At 34.3% G+C, this 21,528-nt stretch overlaps 1 protein-coding gene across 8 annotated transcripts in view; it reads right to left on the bottom strand.

Moving 5' to 3' along the window:
- WAC (WW domain containing adaptor with coiled-coil) overlaps positions 1-21,528 on the bottom strand; it is a 77,703-nt gene that overhangs the window by 18,138 nt on the left and 38,037 nt on the right. For 6 of the 8 annotated variants that reach the window (XM_063098613.1, XM_063098615.1, XM_063098612.1 and 3 more), the window contains exons 4-7: positions 15,893-15,999; positions 9,621-9,736; positions 8,951-9,063; positions 4,185-4,493 (exon numbers count right to left, since the gene is read on the bottom strand). In XM_063098613.1, coding sequence (XP_062954683.1) covers positions 4,185-4,493; positions 8,951-9,063; positions 9,621-9,736; positions 15,893-15,999 — 645 coding nt within the window. The remainder of the gene's footprint in view (positions 1-4,184; positions 4,494-8,950; positions 9,064-9,620; positions 9,737-15,892; positions 16,000-21,528) is intronic. The other 2 variants (XM_063098618.1, XM_063098617.1) reach the window with 1 other exon arrangement.

The following is a 21,528-nucleotide window of genomic DNA, read 5'->3' as shown; positions in this document are numbered from 1 at the left end:
TTCTATGTTAGCTACAAAAGGCTACTGCCTTAACACAAACTGAAGTCTTCTGGTTCATTCAAATTTCACTTACTCTACAGATACCATAGAAACACAAAAGGGAATTTTATTCCAAGCAACTAACTCACACCTTATTGGGGGCGGAGGAGTGCGGCTGGCCAGTCTGGGGATCCAAACCTATGACCCCTTGGTGTTACCAGCACCAAGCTCTCTCAAGTGATCACACCTCATATTAATACATGACTAATCTCTACTCTCCCTCCCATTTTGGAACCACAGCACATGACTATGTGACCATTTAGACAAGCCAATCCTCTGAGATCTAGCTTGAGGTCACTGTATAGGTCTACTTCTGTGGCTACTTTGTTTTACTTTCAAACTTACCTATGCTAATAAATCATAACTCTAAAGTACTAAATGAGAAACTTGCTGATCATGGTCATTAAGCTCTTCTGACACTGGCACCTATTTGGCCATGGCAAAGAACAATGACCCACATCTCTTGCCTTTCTGTCATTTCACAAATCTGGAAGGGGCATGGAAATTTCAGCCAAATTAGAATGGTCACTGTGGTGCCAACTCATAAAAAAAAAATCAGTTTTACACTTGTATTTTTTAGTATACCAGTTTCTCTATCACACTGTTACATGGTTTACACGGTAAAGTGATCTCACCAAAAGATGCTCAAACGTTACCCTAACAAACAGATAAAGACCTAAATGGGGGCACCCACCCCCCTTCTTTTGCTGTACCTAACACCAGAATTGTTCTCTGCAAAAGGAAAGAGCTTTCCTTCTCCATATTTCTGTCCCTCGAGCAAGTGCGAACTTATCTTAGGTTCTTTCTATAAAATGACACACTGACATTGAACAGATCTAAATCTATTGCTTAGATGCGTATCACATATACACTCTTCTTTTTTCTCCAAATACAATTTTTAAACCATGACCACTGCAGATGCTTCCCCAACCCTCAACCCATTATCAGTCTTGCAGTTATTTATCCATCTACAACAAATGTTTACACACTGGCCTATTATTCTGCCAGCACTAGGGACAGAGTAATGGCTAAAAAAGATAAAGGTCCCACTCTTCTATTATTTAATACAGTATCTTACCACTAACATTCTCAGATATAGCTTAACTATACTGTTAACACTTAAGACCAATAGACCAACCTGATTTGAACCATCAACCCTTAATATACATTATTTAACTGTTAAGGAAAATCCAAATAAAGAACATCACTGTGCTGAAGAGAAGAGTGAACAGGAAGCTTAATTTAAATAACATAGATGTTTCCATTGAGAAAAAAAATTTCAAATTAAGGGATACTTCACCAATTTAGACTAACTGGAAAACAACCTGAAAAGATCAAAACTGTTATTTGAGGAAGTAAAACTGTCTTCAATTCACATGTAAAAGGAAATATTTGGAAAGACTGCACTATATAAACAGGCAATTCCAAGGTAATCACGTTTCTTCTTGTTAGTTTAAAATTATTATATATAAAGTTTTGGATATAATGTTTGCGATTAACACACACACTGTAGAATTTACACTTGCATCTCCTCTGATATGTGAGGAATTCAGAATTACTGGAGTCCAAATTGATATAGATTTGTTATTTATATCTTTCATTACATATGGTTTTGGGGGAAAAAACGTGGACTTTGGAGAAGCCGCCTCTAACACCACATGTTTAAACTACGGCAATGTTCAGGCTCTCCATTTCTAAGACAGAGATAATACCTTCCCTCACAGTGTTGTATTAAGGAATAAACTAAAATATATAGAAAATTAGCACCAAATCTGGTTCACAGCTAATTTTTAATTATGTTAAGTTTGTCAGGAATGGTGCTTGAAGAATGCGGACAGAGGGTGGAAGGTGAACAAAGTACAAAATGCAATAAAACATAATGTCTAACCCTAAACAGGATATAACCTAATTCAAAAGCAGCCAAAATTATAATGTGCTAAGTGCTATAGTAGACCCCCCCCCCTCAAAAAAATTGCAAACTGTTTGATAAACAGATTGGGAGAGGTTAAGTGACACTTGGAACCCAAGGACATCAGAGTCTTAAAGAAAGAGTACTGAATTCAACAGGATAATAATGAAGGAACAAACGTGCCCTTCTACTTAGCAAAGGCTCAGAACATGAAAGGTACAAGTTTGCAACAGATGACTTATATGGAACTTAAGAATGGAATGGCTGAAGATCAAGCTAGTAAGACAGACCACTACGAGACTTTCAAGTGCTTGCTATAATCTTACTAAGAAGTATGGACTTTATCCTTTGGATAATGAGAAACTATTAGAGGGTTTTAAGCAAGGAAATGACACAATCTAATTTAATTTTATAGTGATGCCACCATAAGTGAACAGACTAGGTAAGAAGGAAGCAGAGTAGTAATCAGAAAGTTATTTCGAGAGAGAGAACCTGAGATTCAATAATGGCAATAGCAATAGAAAAGATATAGGAGGAAGAGTCTAAGATTCGCCGATGTGTGGGTGGGAGAGAATGTTGAAGAACAAGAAAAAGTTGGGGGGATAGTGCTGTCAATAACTGATAATCTAAGAATAAATTGTGGGAAAAAGGAGAAATCTGAATGCACTTTATCCAAGGAAATGCAACAAATACCAAGAGCTTATAGAAGGGAAGTATATATTGAGTATGAACTAAAGATTTTGGAGTCAAGATAGTCACAAAGAATGACAACCAAGGAAAAGAGGACATATCGAGCCAGAAAAAGAATAAAAAACACAGGAAAAAAGGCTGAACGATACTGATACTAAAGGAGCCGGAAGAGAACAGAAAATTGAACAAGAGTAGTGTCATAGAAACCAAGACAAAAATTTCAAAAAGGAGTAAAGAGCTAAAAAGTGTTTAATGTACAAAGGTGAAATGGGATCAAGATTTTAAAAAGAGCATAGAACTTTTAAGTTGACAGTGTTTTTACGATAAATTTTTCTGTGACCAAGTAGTCAAATAAAACTACAGCAACTAAAAAACCTAAAACATCTCTTGGAAAATATAGTCATTACTGCATTAACTCAGATTTCATCTCTCAAGAGTTTTCTTTGCAAAGTAAATTCTGCAACAGGGTAAATCTGACATGTACATATAAATTTTGGTACAAACCATCTTTAAGAAATTTGACAACATCTGGAACAAGCATTAATCTGTTTGATGTATTATGCAGTGTATGATAAGAATATATGTATGGTTTAGTAATAAGTAATGCAACTGCTACAGTATAAGGAAAATTCAAAAAGAATGCAGAAAAAGAGGACACCAGAAGCAAAAGAAATCCAATTCTTTGAACCCTTTGTCAGCATATTAAGTCAACGTGAAATAATGGATCAAGCATTAGGATTAAAGACTCACCAGCATCTCCTAAATGCATAGGACATTTAGAAGTTCCTTATATACTAATGGTCTGTTAAATGATTATTTATTTATTACCTTTAACTTCCTTACTTTCTTAAAACATACTGTGAAGTTTGGGGATTGTGAATAGTCTATGCAAATATACTTATCTCATCACATTGCTTATGTTGTGTATAACTTTCCAAGCAGTAGGTGTTACAACTTTTCTCTAACTTTTTTGAACATGCTATGGTTATTAACACTGAGCTGGATAAACACGTTTTGAGTTGCAATGTTTAACTTCTATTCCTTAGACTTAAAGTCTAATTCAGATATTCACACTCCTCATCTTGTGGCCCATGACTTAGTTCTCTAATTCAAAAACTGAAAACAATTGTTACATGTTCTGAAGACATGGTAACTTTAAAAATGTCTCTATTCATATTAAATTCTAATTAAGAGAAAATTGAGACAATTTCTAAACTAAACTATAAAGACAATTATCACAAAAACAAAAGTTTATACAAATATGAAGGAACAGTCATTTGACTTTGGCAAGTTATTTAAACCACTGCTGACTGTTTATAAAATTAAGCACTTCAGAGTCAAAGGCAAAAAACAGTTCTGAGGTTTGATAATTGTTAAGTTAAAAGAAAAGGCTAAATATGGCTAACTCTAAACCTAAATCTATGCATTAACATTCTAAAAGACTTTTAAAAAAAATTATAATTACTCGTCTTACTTCAGGCAAAGGAAATAATGTAATATCAGATACTCAGAAACTCTAGTTCAACGTGCAGCATCAATGGCATACCTTTTCTTTCTGTTTTCTGTGCAGGGACAGAAGATGTGGGTGTAGGCAGTTTTGATAAAGTAGATGCTCCATTAGCATCAAATGATTTCTTTGGCTGGTGATCAGACTGTAGCGTAAATGGACTAGAAGGAACAGTGCTTGGGGTAGCAGTTGGATGAACCACTGGTTTGATGGGGTGCTGTACTGGCGTAGAACTACTGTGAGTCTCTGCTCTTGGCAGTCTGTAGTCTCTGTCATTGTGTCTGCTTGTTTGAGACAAAATATTCTGTGGGAGCAAACTACTGGCATCACTGGAATGCTTGTCTTCCACTTTAGTTCACAGTTCGAAAAAAGAGATGTTGGAATGACGGAAGGGGGAAGAAAAAAGATTACGTTAGAATCCTGTCTTTTAACATCAGCTAGCTTACCAACATAATTGTACTTATATATCTTTTAATAAAACTGCAAGCCCAGTTAGTGTCTGCAGTTTTACCAATGGTATGTAAATTTTCAAATACTGGAAGAACAGTTTTTGCTCAACTGTAAATATTAACCTATACTCAGATTTCAAGTGGGCTACTAGTTTTTCTAGGACTCTTTAGAACCACACTGTAGTTCAAAACATTTTTTTAAAAAATCAATATATGGATTTATAACATTTTACTAAAATAAAAAAATTTTAAATGTCATAAAATAAAAAAGTGCTCCATTCTTTTAAAATATGGATCATAGTATCTAATAATTGACTGAATTATTCAGAGTGGTCAACTGCAAAGGAATATTAGCAACCTGATTTTTCAGAATGCTAAGGTAGCTAATTAGTGGATCTAAAGCAGTTTACGTTAAGGCTTAAATGATCTCATTTTAAGATGGTTGAACTTATGAACTGTTCATTCAATAAGTAAACCAATTCATAATATTTTTAATAATACTAACAAATACCAGAGAGTTAGTAATAAAGTTATTATACATAATGATATTTGAAAACAGACGTCCTACATCCGCAGCAGTCAGAAAAATCTACTTATCACCAAGTTATATTAAAAACAGATCCTCTTTCAATTTAAAACCATAAAAATACTTTAAACTCAGCAGTAAGTACTAAAAATGGTATAAACACCATCAACAACTTAAATTCTAGCACTATGCTTCCACAAAACAGTATGAAAGAAAAATTTGAACAAGTACATTAAAGTTTATATTTGTCAAAAAGTCTCTAACCTAAAATATTCCAGTCAATAAAGAATTAAAGTAACCTACAAGTAGAGAAATACCTTAAGATTCAAGCATGTGATATACAATAATTGTGCCAAAGGATGCCCTCTCTGTTGAATACTGTACTGTTTTTTCCAATTCACAGCTCCTCCAATTTTAAAGACCAAGACAACACAAAGAATGATGAAGTACACTCAAACTATACGTCAGTTTTTAGGTGTCAGTACACAACTACTACAAGTTATACCACAACAAAAGATATTGGGGTATTGCCAAAATGTCAATTATATAAAAACACAAGGTCTTTTGACAGTGACTTAATATATGAAATTCAGTGTTATAAATTACACAATATACTTTATCTTAGAAAAATAAAAAATAGACTGAGCCATCACAGCAGAATACAAACATCTGTTGCATATCAATTCATCAGTAAACTCAACTTGCATGGCCATAAAACATTTAAAATTTCATCCTAGAGTTTCTTCCTGCAAAGAGGATACTACTAAGATAAAAACCTTTAGGGACAGACATAACAGGAATAATACCATGCCCAATCCTATCACTTGATTAGCTCAAATTTCTATTTCCTTCACCAAGAAAATTCCCTTTCAGTTCTGTATAGCAACAGTCAAAATGTATCAGGTAAATATACTCAGATGAAAATTAAAGATGATACTTCTAACATTTCCAAGTTTTTTTTTTTTAAAGGAAGCAGCATTACAGAAACTGGGGAAGCTATAGCTACAACTTTCTATTACTCAGAACTATAGATAGAACACAGTTAAAGCAGTGACTCTATTTGCACACACCCCCAGAGGATATTTTTTGCTTGCCATGACTGGAGCTGAGAGGAGGTGTGCTACTGGGTAGAAGCCAGATATGCTGCTCAGTAAACTACAACACAAGACAGCGTCACATCAACAAATTACCTGACCCAAAATGTCATTAGTGCTACTGTTGAGAAACCCCAAGTAAGGTTTCTCTTAAACACAGAGCAATCACCCTATAAACTGGATTAGATATGATAAAAATAATCTAGTAGCAGTTAATATCAAATTTTTTATCCATATAATTTTCAATATCAAGTTGTAAAGAACATTTGCTAAAATATCTTAATACTACATTGCAAAAAAAAATCCCCCAAAAAACATCTCTCTAAAATCTATTTTCCTACTTTACCTCTTTACATGTAAAAACCTTCCCAATCCTTCCCCCGTCCCACTCCCCGCACTTGTCTTATTGGTAGTTAAGAACAAACTTTAAGCCTTACCCCACACAAACACCAATACAATGGATGCATGGGAAAACTCTGCCAACATTTTTTAGAGAGACAAAGTTAAACACTTAAATGACTTACTGACTCTATTACTACCACACCAAGTACAGCTCAGGTGACCAATTTAAAAAAAAAAAAAAAAAAAAAAGGCAACATAATCCAAGGTCCTTTCTCGAACATTGCTTAAAAACTAAAAAACCAAAAGTATGATACAATGACTACATTTTAACATAGGCACAGACCCACTGACTCATCATTTGCACATCAAGGAATTTAGCTTAAGGTAGCAATCAGATAAGTGGACAGGTATGAATCATAATCTTGCTTATGGTAGGAAAAGGCTGAAAACTACCCAGAACCCACCAACAGGGAATTATTTACAAATAAAGCTATAGCCAAAGAATGGAATACTATGCAGTCAATAACAAATGCAGAATTACAAACTGATGTGGAAACACATCCCTGAAATATTATTGAACAAAAGAACAGGTTAAGAACAGTTAGATATATAATCCCATTTTTGGTGTAAAATACATATACATGCAATTTCTATACATATTTATATGTACATAGAAAAAAAGCGTGTCCCAAAATGTACCTGAGTCAGGAGATTAAAAAGCTTTGCCTCTCTAATTTTTATATAATAATCATGCCTTACTTTTGAAATGATGCAGAAAAAAACCAAAAAAACTAATCTTCAAAAGAAAAAGATATGGATAGATAATTTAAAAACACAAAAATAATATTTTCACTTCCCATAAATCTTTCTACAGTTCTTTAATTTCCCCCTTAATTTACTCTACCTCAAGGGAAGAGTGACTTAAATGGTAGGTTATTTTGGAAAGAATAAAATAGAAACACTAGGCTTAGTTCTTTTTTTCACTTTGGAAACCATCAGCCACTAAGTGCAGAGGCCTGGCCCAATCTGGTGCTACCTAATTCTGGGAGTGATCTGGTTAGCAGGCACACAACACTGCCTACTTCAGCTTAAATTTTTATTTACTAAAAAAAGTTATTTTTGTATCATTCTGTCTTCCATTATGCTCTTCTCCCTCCTCAGTTTGTTCAGGAGGCCTACAGGCTGGGTGCTATTTATTTACTTCAAGAGAAGAAAACCTTTGCCTCATTTTTAATTGTTTGCCAGACCTTACAGGTACTTAAGATATAAAGTGAAATGGAACTAGAAGCCAAGTCATCTTGTGTCTCAAAATACAATAACCTTTAATTTCATAACTTAATAGTTTAAATCTTTGTTTTCTATGGACTATGTACAATTTCACTAATAGACTACTGAAAAATTTAATGTCCCAAAGAACATATAAAACATTCAGTCCTCCGGAACTATGTTACTGTTTAATCTTAAATAATTTTTCACATCAAGAAATCAATATCCCTTGCTGAGACCAAATACACCCCATACTTTTTGTTTTGAGTTACAGAAGCAGGATGCAAAAACTTACTTAAGTCTAAGAATTCCCAAAACACATAATCTTATAAGTCTTGCCCAAATTTCAATATTTAATCAAGAACTCAAGAATTCTATATGGTATTTAAATTTTATTTGAGCAAGGAAAGTCACTGGGAATACCTTTAGCAAAGTTTAAAATTTAGAGAATGAATTAAAAAACAAATGTATCATGTTAACCAAACTGTCTCACTTGCATAAAATTTGGCCTCAAAAGAACATTAAGGTATGCCCACAGTTTGATTTACAGATGAAGAGCACCTTAGAAGTTTTCTAGTAGGTATTTTAACAATTTTCTGGAAATTCAGTACAAATTATACTGATCTATGATCATGGTGAAATTAGTTTCCAAATATAAGGATAAACAAGGTTCTCAATGATAAAATTAAAAAACAGGTAGATACTTCCATGTCACTATTTGTGTGTGGCTATTATGCAATTATTAGACTAAAACCCAGTGACTTTTAGGTTGAACCTAATAGAACACAATTTAGGGCAAGGGGGAAGAGGAAGCTTCTGTTTAAAAAAAAAGCCAAAAAGCCAAACTAAAACATGAAATTTTACTGTTTCCAATTCAACTGCATTATAGCCATCATGGGTAGGGAGAAATACATACGTGTGCTATTTCACTATGCATCCTTTCCCCTTTCAGAAAACAAAATGGTAGAGGTTGGAGAGACAGATCCAACATAAAAGAAACCCTACATGTTTCTATATATTTTAATTTACACATGTAAGATGGCGATGCATACAGATTTGTGAAGTATATAAATACTAGGAATGAATCACACATTATACTGTTTCAAAGAAAAAAAAATTAATACTTACTTCCACTGGCAAACCCACTAGTAGCTGTTGCTTGCATCACCTCTCTTCTGTAATCTCTATCTTTTGGGAAGCTATTAATTGCCATCTTATTTGCTTCTTTTTGTCTCTGTTCTCTGAAAGTAAAAAACAGATAAACCCATAAAAAATACATCAACAGCTCTGCCCAAATACTCAACAAAATAATATATGTAAAATGAAAGAATTGAACATGGTCATCATATAGTTTAACTGGTGTGGGAGATGGGACATAGCAAACAGAACCCCAACGTTTCTCACTGATGGCAAAACGATACCAGTTATTTACACCGCCATCCCTACAACCAAATTCTGCAATATTAATCCTACATATGTGAAAAAAATAGTATTGTCCTATAAAAATTATAAAAACTATTACATATTATAAGGAATATGCATAAATGCAGAATACAAGTATTTTCTTAAATATACTGAATGTTCACAAGGCCTTCATGGACAGTTGCCTATCTGTCCTTGATTTTTTCTTTTAGAAAAAAATTACAAAAAATACAGACAATTGGCCTATCACTGCAATTAAAAAGGGGAGTGATGGATGTCACTACAGAAATCTAAAATTAGAATGTTTAATGCCATAAGATGTTAAACTATAGACTCAAGAATGAGAAATACTGTTTAATGAGATTTTAAAAAGTACCTTTCAAGCCACTCTTTTGGTTTTTCCCACTGTGAAACTTCTGTTCGACAATTGTAGTAGTATTTTTTCCCAGAAGAGCTAATATGCTCAGACCAGTCATCTGCAGAATCATAAGGCTTAAAAATACATTTTTAAAAATTAGAAAATGTTAATGCTATTTAACCACTTGATATGAAATCTCAAGAAAAGTGTCAATGGTTTTCAAAGCATACATATGGGAAAAGACTTACAAGACAAAGGTACACTGATCTAGAATGTAATTATGTGCACAATTACATATAGTTTAGAAGAGCTTAGTCTATGAAAACCTTAGAGGATAACAATAGAAAACTCTATAAAAGATCAAAATTAAACAGATTAAAATAAATATTAGTTTATTAGGCACAGGAAGAAAAATGTGAAATTAACATCTTGACTTTAGAAAGCAATTACAAAAGCTCCCATTATCATTTTAATCGCTGAAATCCAGTAACAAGGTGGGGTCAGGAAGTCACTCTCAACTGATTGATATGATAGCATGAGATCATCAATGCTAAACTCTAAGGCACAATAATAATCAGATAGAGTATAAAAGAAAACAACCTGCCTGTATTTACTTTTATTGTTTAAAAAAAAGCAACAAAAAATTTAAAAATGTAAACAGCAAGCTAATTAAAAGCTATGAATTTGTTTCACCTTCAAAATCTATGAGTTGGGTCAAGTATTAACAAGAACCTTGTCTCATACAACATACAGAATCAGCAGTATCATTCATTTTCACATAACTAAAACTGGTCTTTCAAAATTCTCAGATACAGTTTCTCGCATGTATTTTATAGGCCATGTAAAATCATAATGAAATTAGAAAAATCTGAATGGTCCAGTTTCCAAGGAACTGGTCTCAAAAAGTGAAAAGTTTAAGTGCCTGCACTGGTCCTAGGATATCTGAGAGAACCTCAAATATTCTTCTAGTTGAATTCATTAACTATTTTTTTCAAAGGAATTTCAGATTAAAATGAAATAATGTTATGCCACTATCCCTCTGGGTTCACTACAGTGTAGAGTGACAAAGCTTGAGAAAATGAATTCTTATTCACTGCCTTGCCTCCATCCAACTTTAATTTTACCAATCAGGAAACAAACAGAGAACTTGTAAGTTGTCCATACGTCACAAAACTCATTAGTGGCCTAACAAAGGACCAAAACTCGTTTCCAAATGTCCATTATTTCCACTAAATCTACCACCAATTCTGAAAGTGCCCAAACAACTTTGAGGGCAGTTGGAGAAATACTGCCAAATGCCATATGTTTATACTCTCAGGTTCACATCTCAAAATAATGAAGGTACTAGACATCAGCCCCGTGCCTCTAAACTTCTGAAAGGAGTGGAGAGTTAATTCTCAGTCCCTCTAGCTTCCAAAAGTAAGCCACAACCAAGCTTTAGAAACCCAGTCAAAAAAGACAAATTCAGAAAGTTCTCCTCCTCCACCTACCCCTCCCTATACCTAAATTATTAAGTAAAATGACCCTTTCTACAGATGTTACCTAGAAGACTTGGTTGCTTGCCAAGTGGTTATATAGGATTACTGGGTTTATCAGAGAGGAATAATGAGATTCGAGTCTCGTGGACAGAGAACAGTGGAGTAGTATAGTCTAGACCAGTGCTCTTCAAAATGATGGTTTGCAAACTGTTACCTATACTGGAGGAGATAAGGAGTTTCGACCAGAGTATATGAACACACTGCTTCTTTCACCAAAAGTCTTACTTTAAGGGAAAATAATTCAGCTGAACTAAACAGTGCATTTAACAACAGTTAATTTACATTCCAGCACAACCTCCAGAACAGTTAAAAGTTCATAGACCAAAATCTCTGAAAAAAGAGCACTGGCCTACTATGCTACACTGATTTTGCCTACTAAATCCTAGGTTAGTACAAGTTAATATCTTACTTAACGAAATATGATCCAGGGTACAGCATTATAACAACATAACAATAGCTTCTGCTTATCTTCTCTACCCCTCTTCCATTCTCAAGTAGTTAAAGAAAAAAAGAAAACCCTTCAAGTAATGGAGAAATTTTTAAAATGCTGATGTGCAACAACAGGTGGGAAATTTCTTGATTTTACAAAAATAACTAAAATTGACAACTAAACAAACAAAAGGACTGCAAACATTTTCAGTTTTCTAAATTAAGCCTCAGATGGTTGTCAACATATGCTCAAAAGCAGTTATCCAGGAAACTTTGGGGAACTCTGAGATCCTTTCACAGAATCAAAACTATTTTCATAATAATACTAAGATGATATTGTCTTCTTCCTCCACATTCTATCACAAGTTTACCCAGAGACTACACAGAGAACATCTGATATCACAAGAAATTGAATGCAAAAGCAGATATGAAATTCTGTTGTCTTCTGTCAGGTGTTAAAAGAGATATTTAATGTCTATTTTTTTTTTAGAAAAAGTTATTTTATAAAACTATGTTAAATGTTAACATGCAATGGTTTTATGATTGTTGTTTTAAATAAGTTATATATTTTTTAATTCCTAAGTTTTAATATGGTAAATGCTGAAGATAGAGTGCACATAAACAAATGCTCTCAATTTTCTTGAAAAACAATTTTATGAGAATGGCTGCTCTAAAACAACAGCACTAAACTGCTACTATGGCACCTATCTGGGTCTCTCCTTGAATTCAAAATGTCTTTTAGATATCTTAGGTGAACGTTGCTTTTCTTTTCTTAAAAGAGCATCTCCCTTTCCACTCTCCTAAACACCGTCACACTACTCCTCCTCTAAGACTACAGGAAAAGAAACAGTTAATCCTAGAATTAACTTATGAATTGTTAATAAAGAATAGTTCATTAGATAACTATACCAAACATGGCATTTCCTATAATAAAGAATTTTATGAAGTCCTAAGAGTTCTTTGATATATTTCTATTTTTTATTAATTAAATAGAATACCTTCAGGCAAGAATGGTTACAGAAAATAGATCTTTGGAGACTCAGAAGCTCTGAAATATGCAGAGGATACTTAGTTGCTAACACCAGGAGCTGGTATATGAATACAAAGGCATGTAGAACTGAATTTAAAGCACTTCCCAGCAAATCAAATTTGGCTTAGGTAGGAAAGATCCCAATTACAGTGTCTTTAAATAGCTATAAACATTTTTTTTTTCCTAAATGAAGCAATTCAGGGCACTTTCTTTAAAAAAAAAAAAAAAAAACCCCAAATATATATAACTAAAACAGTCTACATGTCTATAATGATATTTATTGGGAAGGGGGCGTTCAACAAACTTTTCCTAAATATTTGCCATGAGCCAGGCTCTGTTAAACACACCCCAATAAATGTTTGTCACAGGATATACCAAGGAACTACATGCTAATGTCCTAATACTAAAAAAAAAAAAAAAAAAAAAAAAAAAGATAATTTCAGCTTGACTTTCAACAGTTAACTTGATTTTAAAAACCCACTCACATAGCCAATTGTCTGTGTAGACAACTCTAAATAACACTGCTAATGATTTTCAAAGAGATTTAAAACATGACAACCTCGAAGAAAATAAAGACACTGATTTTTTTTTATGCTATTGCATATTTGAAGCTGGGATCTAATGATGTGTTAACCAAGGCTACCTAATATTTATCTGTTCATCTCTTCTTTATGAAAATAATAGATGAAAGGCAATTTCACGGTTTAATAATCACTGAAACACTTCCATTAGAAGTGATTTTTAAAACAAAGAAAATATCAGTTGAAAAGTAACCTTCAGAAATGTTCAAAAGCCAACTTCTCACAGTTTGTAAGTGCTATCTGTGTCCTGCCCACTGGGGACATTATAATGGAAAAGACCACTACTTGGAGATTATTTAATTATGTATCTACAGTTGAAAGGGGGAACCCCAATTCCAAAAACACAACATTTAATCCATTCAGGTAATAGTTTTCAGCTTCAACTCACATAGTTTAATTCCCTGACCTCCTTATGATTTGGATCTTTCAAATTTACCTGAACTTTCAAATTTACCTATTATTATTCTGTTCTGTTTTCATGAGGTTAATTCATTTCTTGAAAATCCAAATAATCAAAATTTGCTGTTGGTGAATAAGAATTTTTTTAAAAAACACCATAATAATGTCCACATAAGCTGCTTCTGTTCTAACAGCAGGCAAATACTAAATCTGAATTGTCAGTGGCCAAAGAAACTTCAGAAAGTTAGTGTGTTACTATGTAAATTAATGGGCCATTTTCCAAGAAAATAGGGAGATTCATTCTAAAACCCAGAGTATATGTCTCATTGAAAATGACTCATCACAAGTTCGATGATAGCATCTGTAAAGGTTTATCAAGCTGCTGTCTCAGCCTCAATCCCATCCTTCTCAAGTCTGTTCTGTGACGCCAGGGTTAGGACAATGTAAAATATGCTCTGTTTAGCCAGCTGGCTTCCTGTTAGAAATTAGAAGACAACTGAAAAGACAGGAGAAAGGAGAAGCCTAGCAGCCACAGTTGCTTCCAGTTTCCAGCTTTCTGTTACTCCACTACTCTACCACCAGAAGTAGCTTCACTGTACCTTCAGAGGTACTATCATCGCTCTGTGGGCTCTTCATCTAAGCTATCAAGTTTTGATAACCCAACTTCTTCATTTTGTTTCAAGGCCCTAAAGAGTGATTACTATACAGGGTACTTCGAAGTCTATGGAAAAATAGAATCAAAAGATAATACAAATCTTTCCATTAACTTTTCGAATTACCCTTCTATGTGTTACCTCAGGGGTCCTTCTTTGTTTTTCCAGTCTGCAATATCTACTTAAACAATCCCGTGTATTAAATTCTGTATTAAAATAACTAGTATGATTTGCTTTCCTAACTGGACCCTGACTAATACTTAAAACTAATTCTAAATTTATTTTTAACTATGGATGTCCCAATTTCCTATGGAAAGGTACTGTCCACACTGCTTCAACAAGCAACGAAAACTAATAAAACCCAAAGGTCTTTCAATGACAAGGTTTGATGATCACCCAAATATCCAAGGCAAAATCTGTTGGATTCAACCTATATCTTCAATGGCCTTCTAATTGTTCTTTCTTTCCACTAATGTATTTTTTATACTGCTTCTTTGGACGATTTTTTATTTTAATTGCAAATATGGTGTTACTTTACTGATTATAGCCTTCAACAATTCTCCACTTGGGGCTGCCCAGTTAGCTCAGCTGATTAGAGTGTAGCCTTATAACACTAAGGTCATGGGTTCAGATCCCTATACTGGCCAGGTGCCAAAAAGTTTTCTTAAAAGTTCTCCATTGCCTTTATATATAATTCATAATCCTTGGCAAGATATACAACATTTTACAATTTGACTCCCACTTAACTCTGTAACCTCAGCTCTTGCCATTTTTCCACACTATCAAAATCCTTGCAGTTCTCCAAACATACTATGCTATGCTATTTCTCTGAATGCTACACAAAGTCCAGACCTCTTCAGCTGACTTAAGTTATATTCAACCTGTTGGGAAGCATTAATTACACTTTAATATCTACTTCATCCAAGCCAGGGTCCCTGTCTTGAATGCTCCTCAAAGCAACTTTAATATGTACTGTGTTAACTGTTTGCTCTTCTGTGTCCACCACAGGTCCGAATGTTCCTTTAAGATGTGCCACATTATCTTAGTTCTATACATCTACAACCTAGCATACACCCAGTAAGTTAAAATCTTATTAATTTTTTGCTGAATGAATGCCTAAGAAATTCCATTTGAACTAGTGACTTAGAAATACTAAAAAAATGAGTAACAGTTACTTCATTAACCTACTCTTTTGAAAATATTTAAAATTCCTCAGTGGGTTTCATGCCCTTTACGACAGGGACCTTTATATCCCTGGTGTCTGGTAGAGTGGATAGTACACTGTAGATAATAGATATATGCTATGAAAAAGTTCATATATTATGGAAAGAAAGTAAGCCTAGGTTAAACCACTTTAACTATGTAAGTTTTGGTCTGAAGTTCTTTACACTCAGATATCACAAAGATAAAATTTTGCTTTGTACAGGAATGCTGATGAAATCAAACCAAGATGTTTATCTTCTGACAATCAGTTCCACTAATAAAATTGTCTCATTAGTTTAAAATAAGGTAATTATAGTATCAAATTCATTAAGAAAAGATCAACTTTGATTAAAACATTTTAGAAAAGATAAAAAACTTAGATTTAACAAGACTTGCTATGGGAATTTTTTTGCAATAAATTCCAAAAACAAAAATTGGGCACATTTATAATACTTACTGCTTCTGAAGTTTTGCTTGGATTATTGCTTGGATTAGAAGAATGTGAATTTGAACTATGAAGAGCACTGTGGTTGTGTGAATTTTCTTGTGGAGAGTAACTGGTCCCTTAAGAAAAAAAAAAACAAAGTGAATTACAAGTAAATTGTATTTCATGTTTAATTTAAACTGGTTTCTATCATACAAGAGATCATTGTATATTCCTAAATCAACATTTTATATAAGCACCAGGAATATATATATTCATACTTTTTTCATAATACATAAAATATCTGTGAGCCTACTTAAGATGTGGCTTAAAAATACACTTCACAGCTGATATGTTACGGAACATGCTGTTTATAATTAGATGAATAAAACCTTATCTGTATCCTTTCCAGCAACTTCTACATTTTTTGAAGAAAGTGTTTTTTGGAAAAACAAACACAACATACACAAAGACCAAAATTCAACTGATAAACAACTAAAAGTCACTATTATCAATATGTTTTTGCAATTACATTTCCATTTCTTAAATAGTTCCCCCAACTTGCTTTTAATAGTCTTGCCAATTTCTCAACTAACACAGCATCAAGTTTCAAAATGTTGAGAATATGAGCGAAAGGACCTGCTTTCAAGATAGTGAAAATGACATCAAGAGTCTCCTCCTAACAGGACCAACTGTACCTAAAAATTGCTAAAAAGTAACTCTTGAGTCTTATGAATAATCTACACATCTCAAAGACCATCAGGGATGATAGTTTCTCTGTTTTAAAAAAAGCCAAGGTTTAACAATCCAGACTTGTAAAAAACATTTGATTCATGATACAAAAAGGTTCGCCATAAAAGCCTAATGTTAGTGCGTCCATTTCATTCCATATACTTAGCGGTTTTTCAGCAACAAGATAACATAATCCAACTAGTATCTTTTAAAAAAAAAAAAAAAAGCTGGTAATGATATGAAGTAAAATAAACAGAAAACAGAAAGTGGGGAGAGCAATTTAAATGATCCACTGGTCCAGGAATTAGAACTCAGAATCAGAGTGGGTAAGAGTAGAAATGAGTAAAAATTAACTATTTTAATCAAGAGGAAAAAAAACTAAATGGGTAAGAGGAAATGTGAACAGAGACAGACAGATGATGACTGTAAAGTTTTAGATATCCAAGTAGAAATGGTCAGATATATGTAGAACTTTGAATTCAGGAGAAAGGGAATAAGTAGATGTGAATTTGGAAATCTTACATTAGAATTCAAAGGTAGGAAACTAACTTTGCCTTGCACGTAATAAACAAGCCTTATGAGCTCACAATGGCCAAGATTTAACCTGGGATAGGGTCTACTTACAAGGAAAGCTACAAGCAGATTTAAAGACCGAAGAAAGTTAATGATGTCACAAAAGATAAAAGATTACTTAAATACAATGGTTACTTAAGGACAATGTAGTGGTACGATATAGGAAACTTCCCTAGAAGCTTGATGCTTGATATGCCTGATTTCTTCATCTACTTGTTTTATCTTCTTGTACGGTATCTACGTGAAACCCCCTAAAATCCTTTTTTCTAAACACATTACGTAATAAATCAATCTTTCAATAAATACTGTTAAGAATGAACACAATCAAGAAGAAATCAATCAGAAAGGTCACTGTGCAGAAAAATTAACAGAGCACACCTGACACTGCTATCTTTAGAAACTGCTTGTACAGTTGATCCTCGTCAGGCCTGTGGGAACCTAGATTTCACGAAAGGTTCCCTGACACGAGTTGCTCATTGTGTCTAAGCTGTTTGTGCATACAATATGGTTGGTGCTGAACACTCTCTTTTCTACTGGAGTCTGAAATTTTGGTACATGCTAGGCAGAGGGCACCCACGTAACTAGCCAAATCTAATAAAAGCCTTGGACACTAAATCTCTAATGAGCTTCCCTGGTAGAAAATATTTCATAGTTGTCGTCACAGTTTGTTGCTGGAGGAATGAAATGCATCCTGTGTGACTCCACTGGTAGAGGACTCCTTGAAGCTTGCACCTGGATCCCTCCAGACTTTGCCCCATTTGCATTTTTCCTTTGCTGATTTTGCTTTGTACACTTTCACTGTAGTAAATCACAGCCATGATAATAACTACATGTAGGGTCCTGTGTTAATCTGGGGATGGTCTTAGGATCCCAAAACACTAGTAACAAGGAAAAATTAATACTCAATAATACTGTTTTTTAAAAAAAATCTTAGATCTATTCTGAAATTTCCACCTTTCAGACATTACTAATAAATTTTTTTTTAAAAAATCAAGTCTATAGTCGAATACAAATAAACAGAACTAGCAACGTGGACTACTAGAATACCATATTTATATGCTATCCATAGAGTTGAGATTTCCATGGAAATTTCCATAAATATGTCAACAATAAAGGAGGAAAGGCCAACCTTATTGACTGAAATGAACCCTAGAATAATCCTTTAAGAAGCTTGGGTTTGATGCCCTACTTTGACATTTATCTGCATACATTCTTGAACAAAATGGTGTATGCTTAAATCTACGAAATAAAAGTACCATAATAAAGATTTGTTAAAAAGACATGATAGGTAGAGTACTTTATGAACATAAGGTACATTATGGATGAGTTCTATTTACCTCTTACGAGGTTAAGATCCAGGAATTCACTCCACCATAGTGGCTATTCCTAAAATCAATAAAAACTCAAATATAGACAAGCATTCCAACTGATTAAGCTCTTACCTCTGAAGAAATGGTATGTCTTCCACCAGCCTGACAGAGTTATCAATTAGCTTTTAGGTCTAGTATATGTGTTTTCAGAGGGCACGGCAAATCAAAAACTATAAGCTTCAAAGCGCACCAGCCTAAGACTTTAAAGAAAAAACTGAATAAGCTGTTAAGAGGGAACTCATTTTCAGAGTCAGAGACCAGATTCCACATTCTATGGAACAGATTTCTCTAGACTGCTTAGCAAAAACAAAAACAACTTAAAAAAATTTTTAAAAGGTGAGGAGGAAGATTAAGACAAAGATATTTCAGAAGATTAAAAATAAACTATATAAAACATATGAAATGGAGATGTAACAACATAAATGGATGCTAGTTTCAGACTAGAGTTGAAGGGCTAGCTGGGTGCATGTTTTTTTTTTTTAACACAGCTGCAGCCAAACATACGAGTATTATCTACAGCTAGTTTTGCTCTTCTAAGTGGGAAAGAAACTGTATGCGCGACAAGACAAATATTTCTATCTATCTAGCACTTTAAGAAAAAGTTTGCTGACCCCTGGACTAGATAAGATTAACATAAAAGTGTATGTACTATACAAAATCTTCAATACTTAAAAGGCAGAATATTCCCTATTTGGCATCCTCTAAAACCTCAGAAGCTAGATCTTAAGGGTGAGGAGGCTATAAACTACAGTCTGACAAAGTCAGGGCCCTACAAGAGTACTGAGAAACCAGAAAAATGTAGCAAAACAGAGCTGACTCAGCAAGAAATGAGCATCAAGCAATGAATAGAGAGAAAGCAGAAGGATATACAATTCTATACGATCCAATGAGACTGAGAAATGTAACTAGCTTTTCAAAAGGTGAAACAACAGTCTTCACCCAGGAGCAAAACACAACATTGGTGTTCTTCCTATTCAGAACATGACAACCACCAGAATTCACTACCAGATCTTCAGACTTAGAAGTCTTAGTGCCTTCTGCAACTAATTGGAAGAAATAGGTATACCTGTGTACTAAATGAAAGATTTTAAGGACACCTACTGCCCCAAACGGCTTTCAAATAAATAAAAGCAGATAAGAGGTAGGACTGAAAAAAGTTCAGCAGTGGATCTCAAATTTTAGTATCCTAAAAAATGTAGATTTCAGACGTGTGTGTGTGTGTGTGTCTGTGTGTCTGTGTCTGTCTGTGTCTCTTTTTCGTGACCGGTAAGGGGATTGCAACCCTTGGCTTGGTGTCATCCGCACCGCGCCCAGCCAGTGAGCGCACCGGCCATTCCTATGTAGGATACGAACCCGGGGTGGGAGCGTTGCTGCGCTCCCAGCGCTGCACTCTACAGAGTGCGCCACAGGGTCGGCCCTCAGACCTGAATTTTTAATAAGCACTCTCAAGATGGTTCTGTGTGATCAGTATCTAGGCCATAGTTTGCGAAACATTGGTTTACAAAGCTAAATGGCAGTGGACACTCAACAAATCTCCTTTGAAAAGATGGCAATATGCTAATATACACAGTCGATCATACTTTTCACTCAGATAGGTCTCCTCATAAGCTTTTTCCAGTGCCTTTCCAAGGATCTACTTCCTCTGTTACTCTCTAAATGCTGTACTGACTTTCACTGTCTTTGGCCCTCCTCTCATCACTCCAAACCAGAGGCAACAAGCATTAAAAAATAATGGGATTTCATCAAGAAAGCTACATATCTGTAATGAGTATTTTTGCATAATATGATAAATGTTTTCCTTGAAAAACCTTGAATTCTGCAAAATTGCACACTAAAAATGCAAGTCTTTTGGAAAAAATAAAGTAGGAGCAAACCACCCATAATTTATGTAACTTTATAACCAGAGCAACAAAAAAATGAATAGCATAACACAGGCAAGAAGCTCAGCATGGTTACAGATGGTTTAAGAGGATATTAAAAATGCAAAAAACATGAGAATAGAAATGCAGCTTGCTAAGACTGAATACTGAGATGGACGTGCAGTTCTGAGCATTGAGACTATAGTTAAAATGGACTCAAGAGAAAAAGCAACTTCCCACAGCCAACCAGCCATGCAAGGCAAGGGGAGCAGACTTGAATTTTCTTCAGGGTTCTTGCCTGTGCAGCAGCAGGTTGAGGGCCTTTTCCTTTCTATTTGAAGGTTATAACCCTACTCCTGATATTGATTCTCCTTTCCTGGAAAAAAATTTCACACATGAACCAACACAACATCAGCTTATACTGATGTCATCCTGCAACCTACCAATTGCACATCAGCTAACTTGTGGTGAAAAGCAAAACCTGTAGCTAACCAGACTATGTCTCTTGGAAGAGGCAGGAATGGATCAGAAGATGTGTAAACAATGGGCTTGCATTTGACTATAGGAGTTACTTCCTCTAGATCTGTGCTATCCAATGATAGCCACTAGACACACACAGCTATTGAGCACTTGAAACATGGCTGGTCTGAATTAAGAATTGCTGTATGTGTAAAATATATAACTAGAATCAAAGACATTACAAATATAATGCAAAATATCACAATATTTTTTATATCAACACAGTGAAATTTTCTTGATATACTTGGTTAAACGGTATACATAATTAAAATTAACTCCAGATGTTGGCTACTAGAATATTTAAAATTATATAAGTAGCTCGCTGGACAGAACTGCTCTAGATAAATGTAGCACTGACATTTACTGGAAGGGGACCAGGGATGCCTACCGGGTATAGGACATTTCCCAAAAAACTATCTAATGTCTGAAAATTTTGCTTATATTTAGCTGTCTAGAACCTGATTCTGTACAACACAGCATGCTAAATATAACTGCTATGCAAATTGTACTGTACAGCACTTAATTTTGTTTGAAACTTTTACCAAGATGTTCACCACTTTGAAAAACCTCATCCCTGAAAATAATACCATAATACATCTTGCACTTGTATCTGTCA

Source organism: Cynocephalus volans, chromosome 6 (genome assembly GCF_027409185.1).
Source record: "Cynocephalus volans isolate mCynVol1 chromosome 6, mCynVol1.pri, whole genome shotgun sequence".
NCBI lineage: Eukaryota > Metazoa > Chordata > Mammalia > Dermoptera > Cynocephalidae > Cynocephalus > Cynocephalus volans.
Note: the sequence above shows the minus strand (reverse complement) of the source record. Positions and strands in the feature narration are given on the sequence as shown.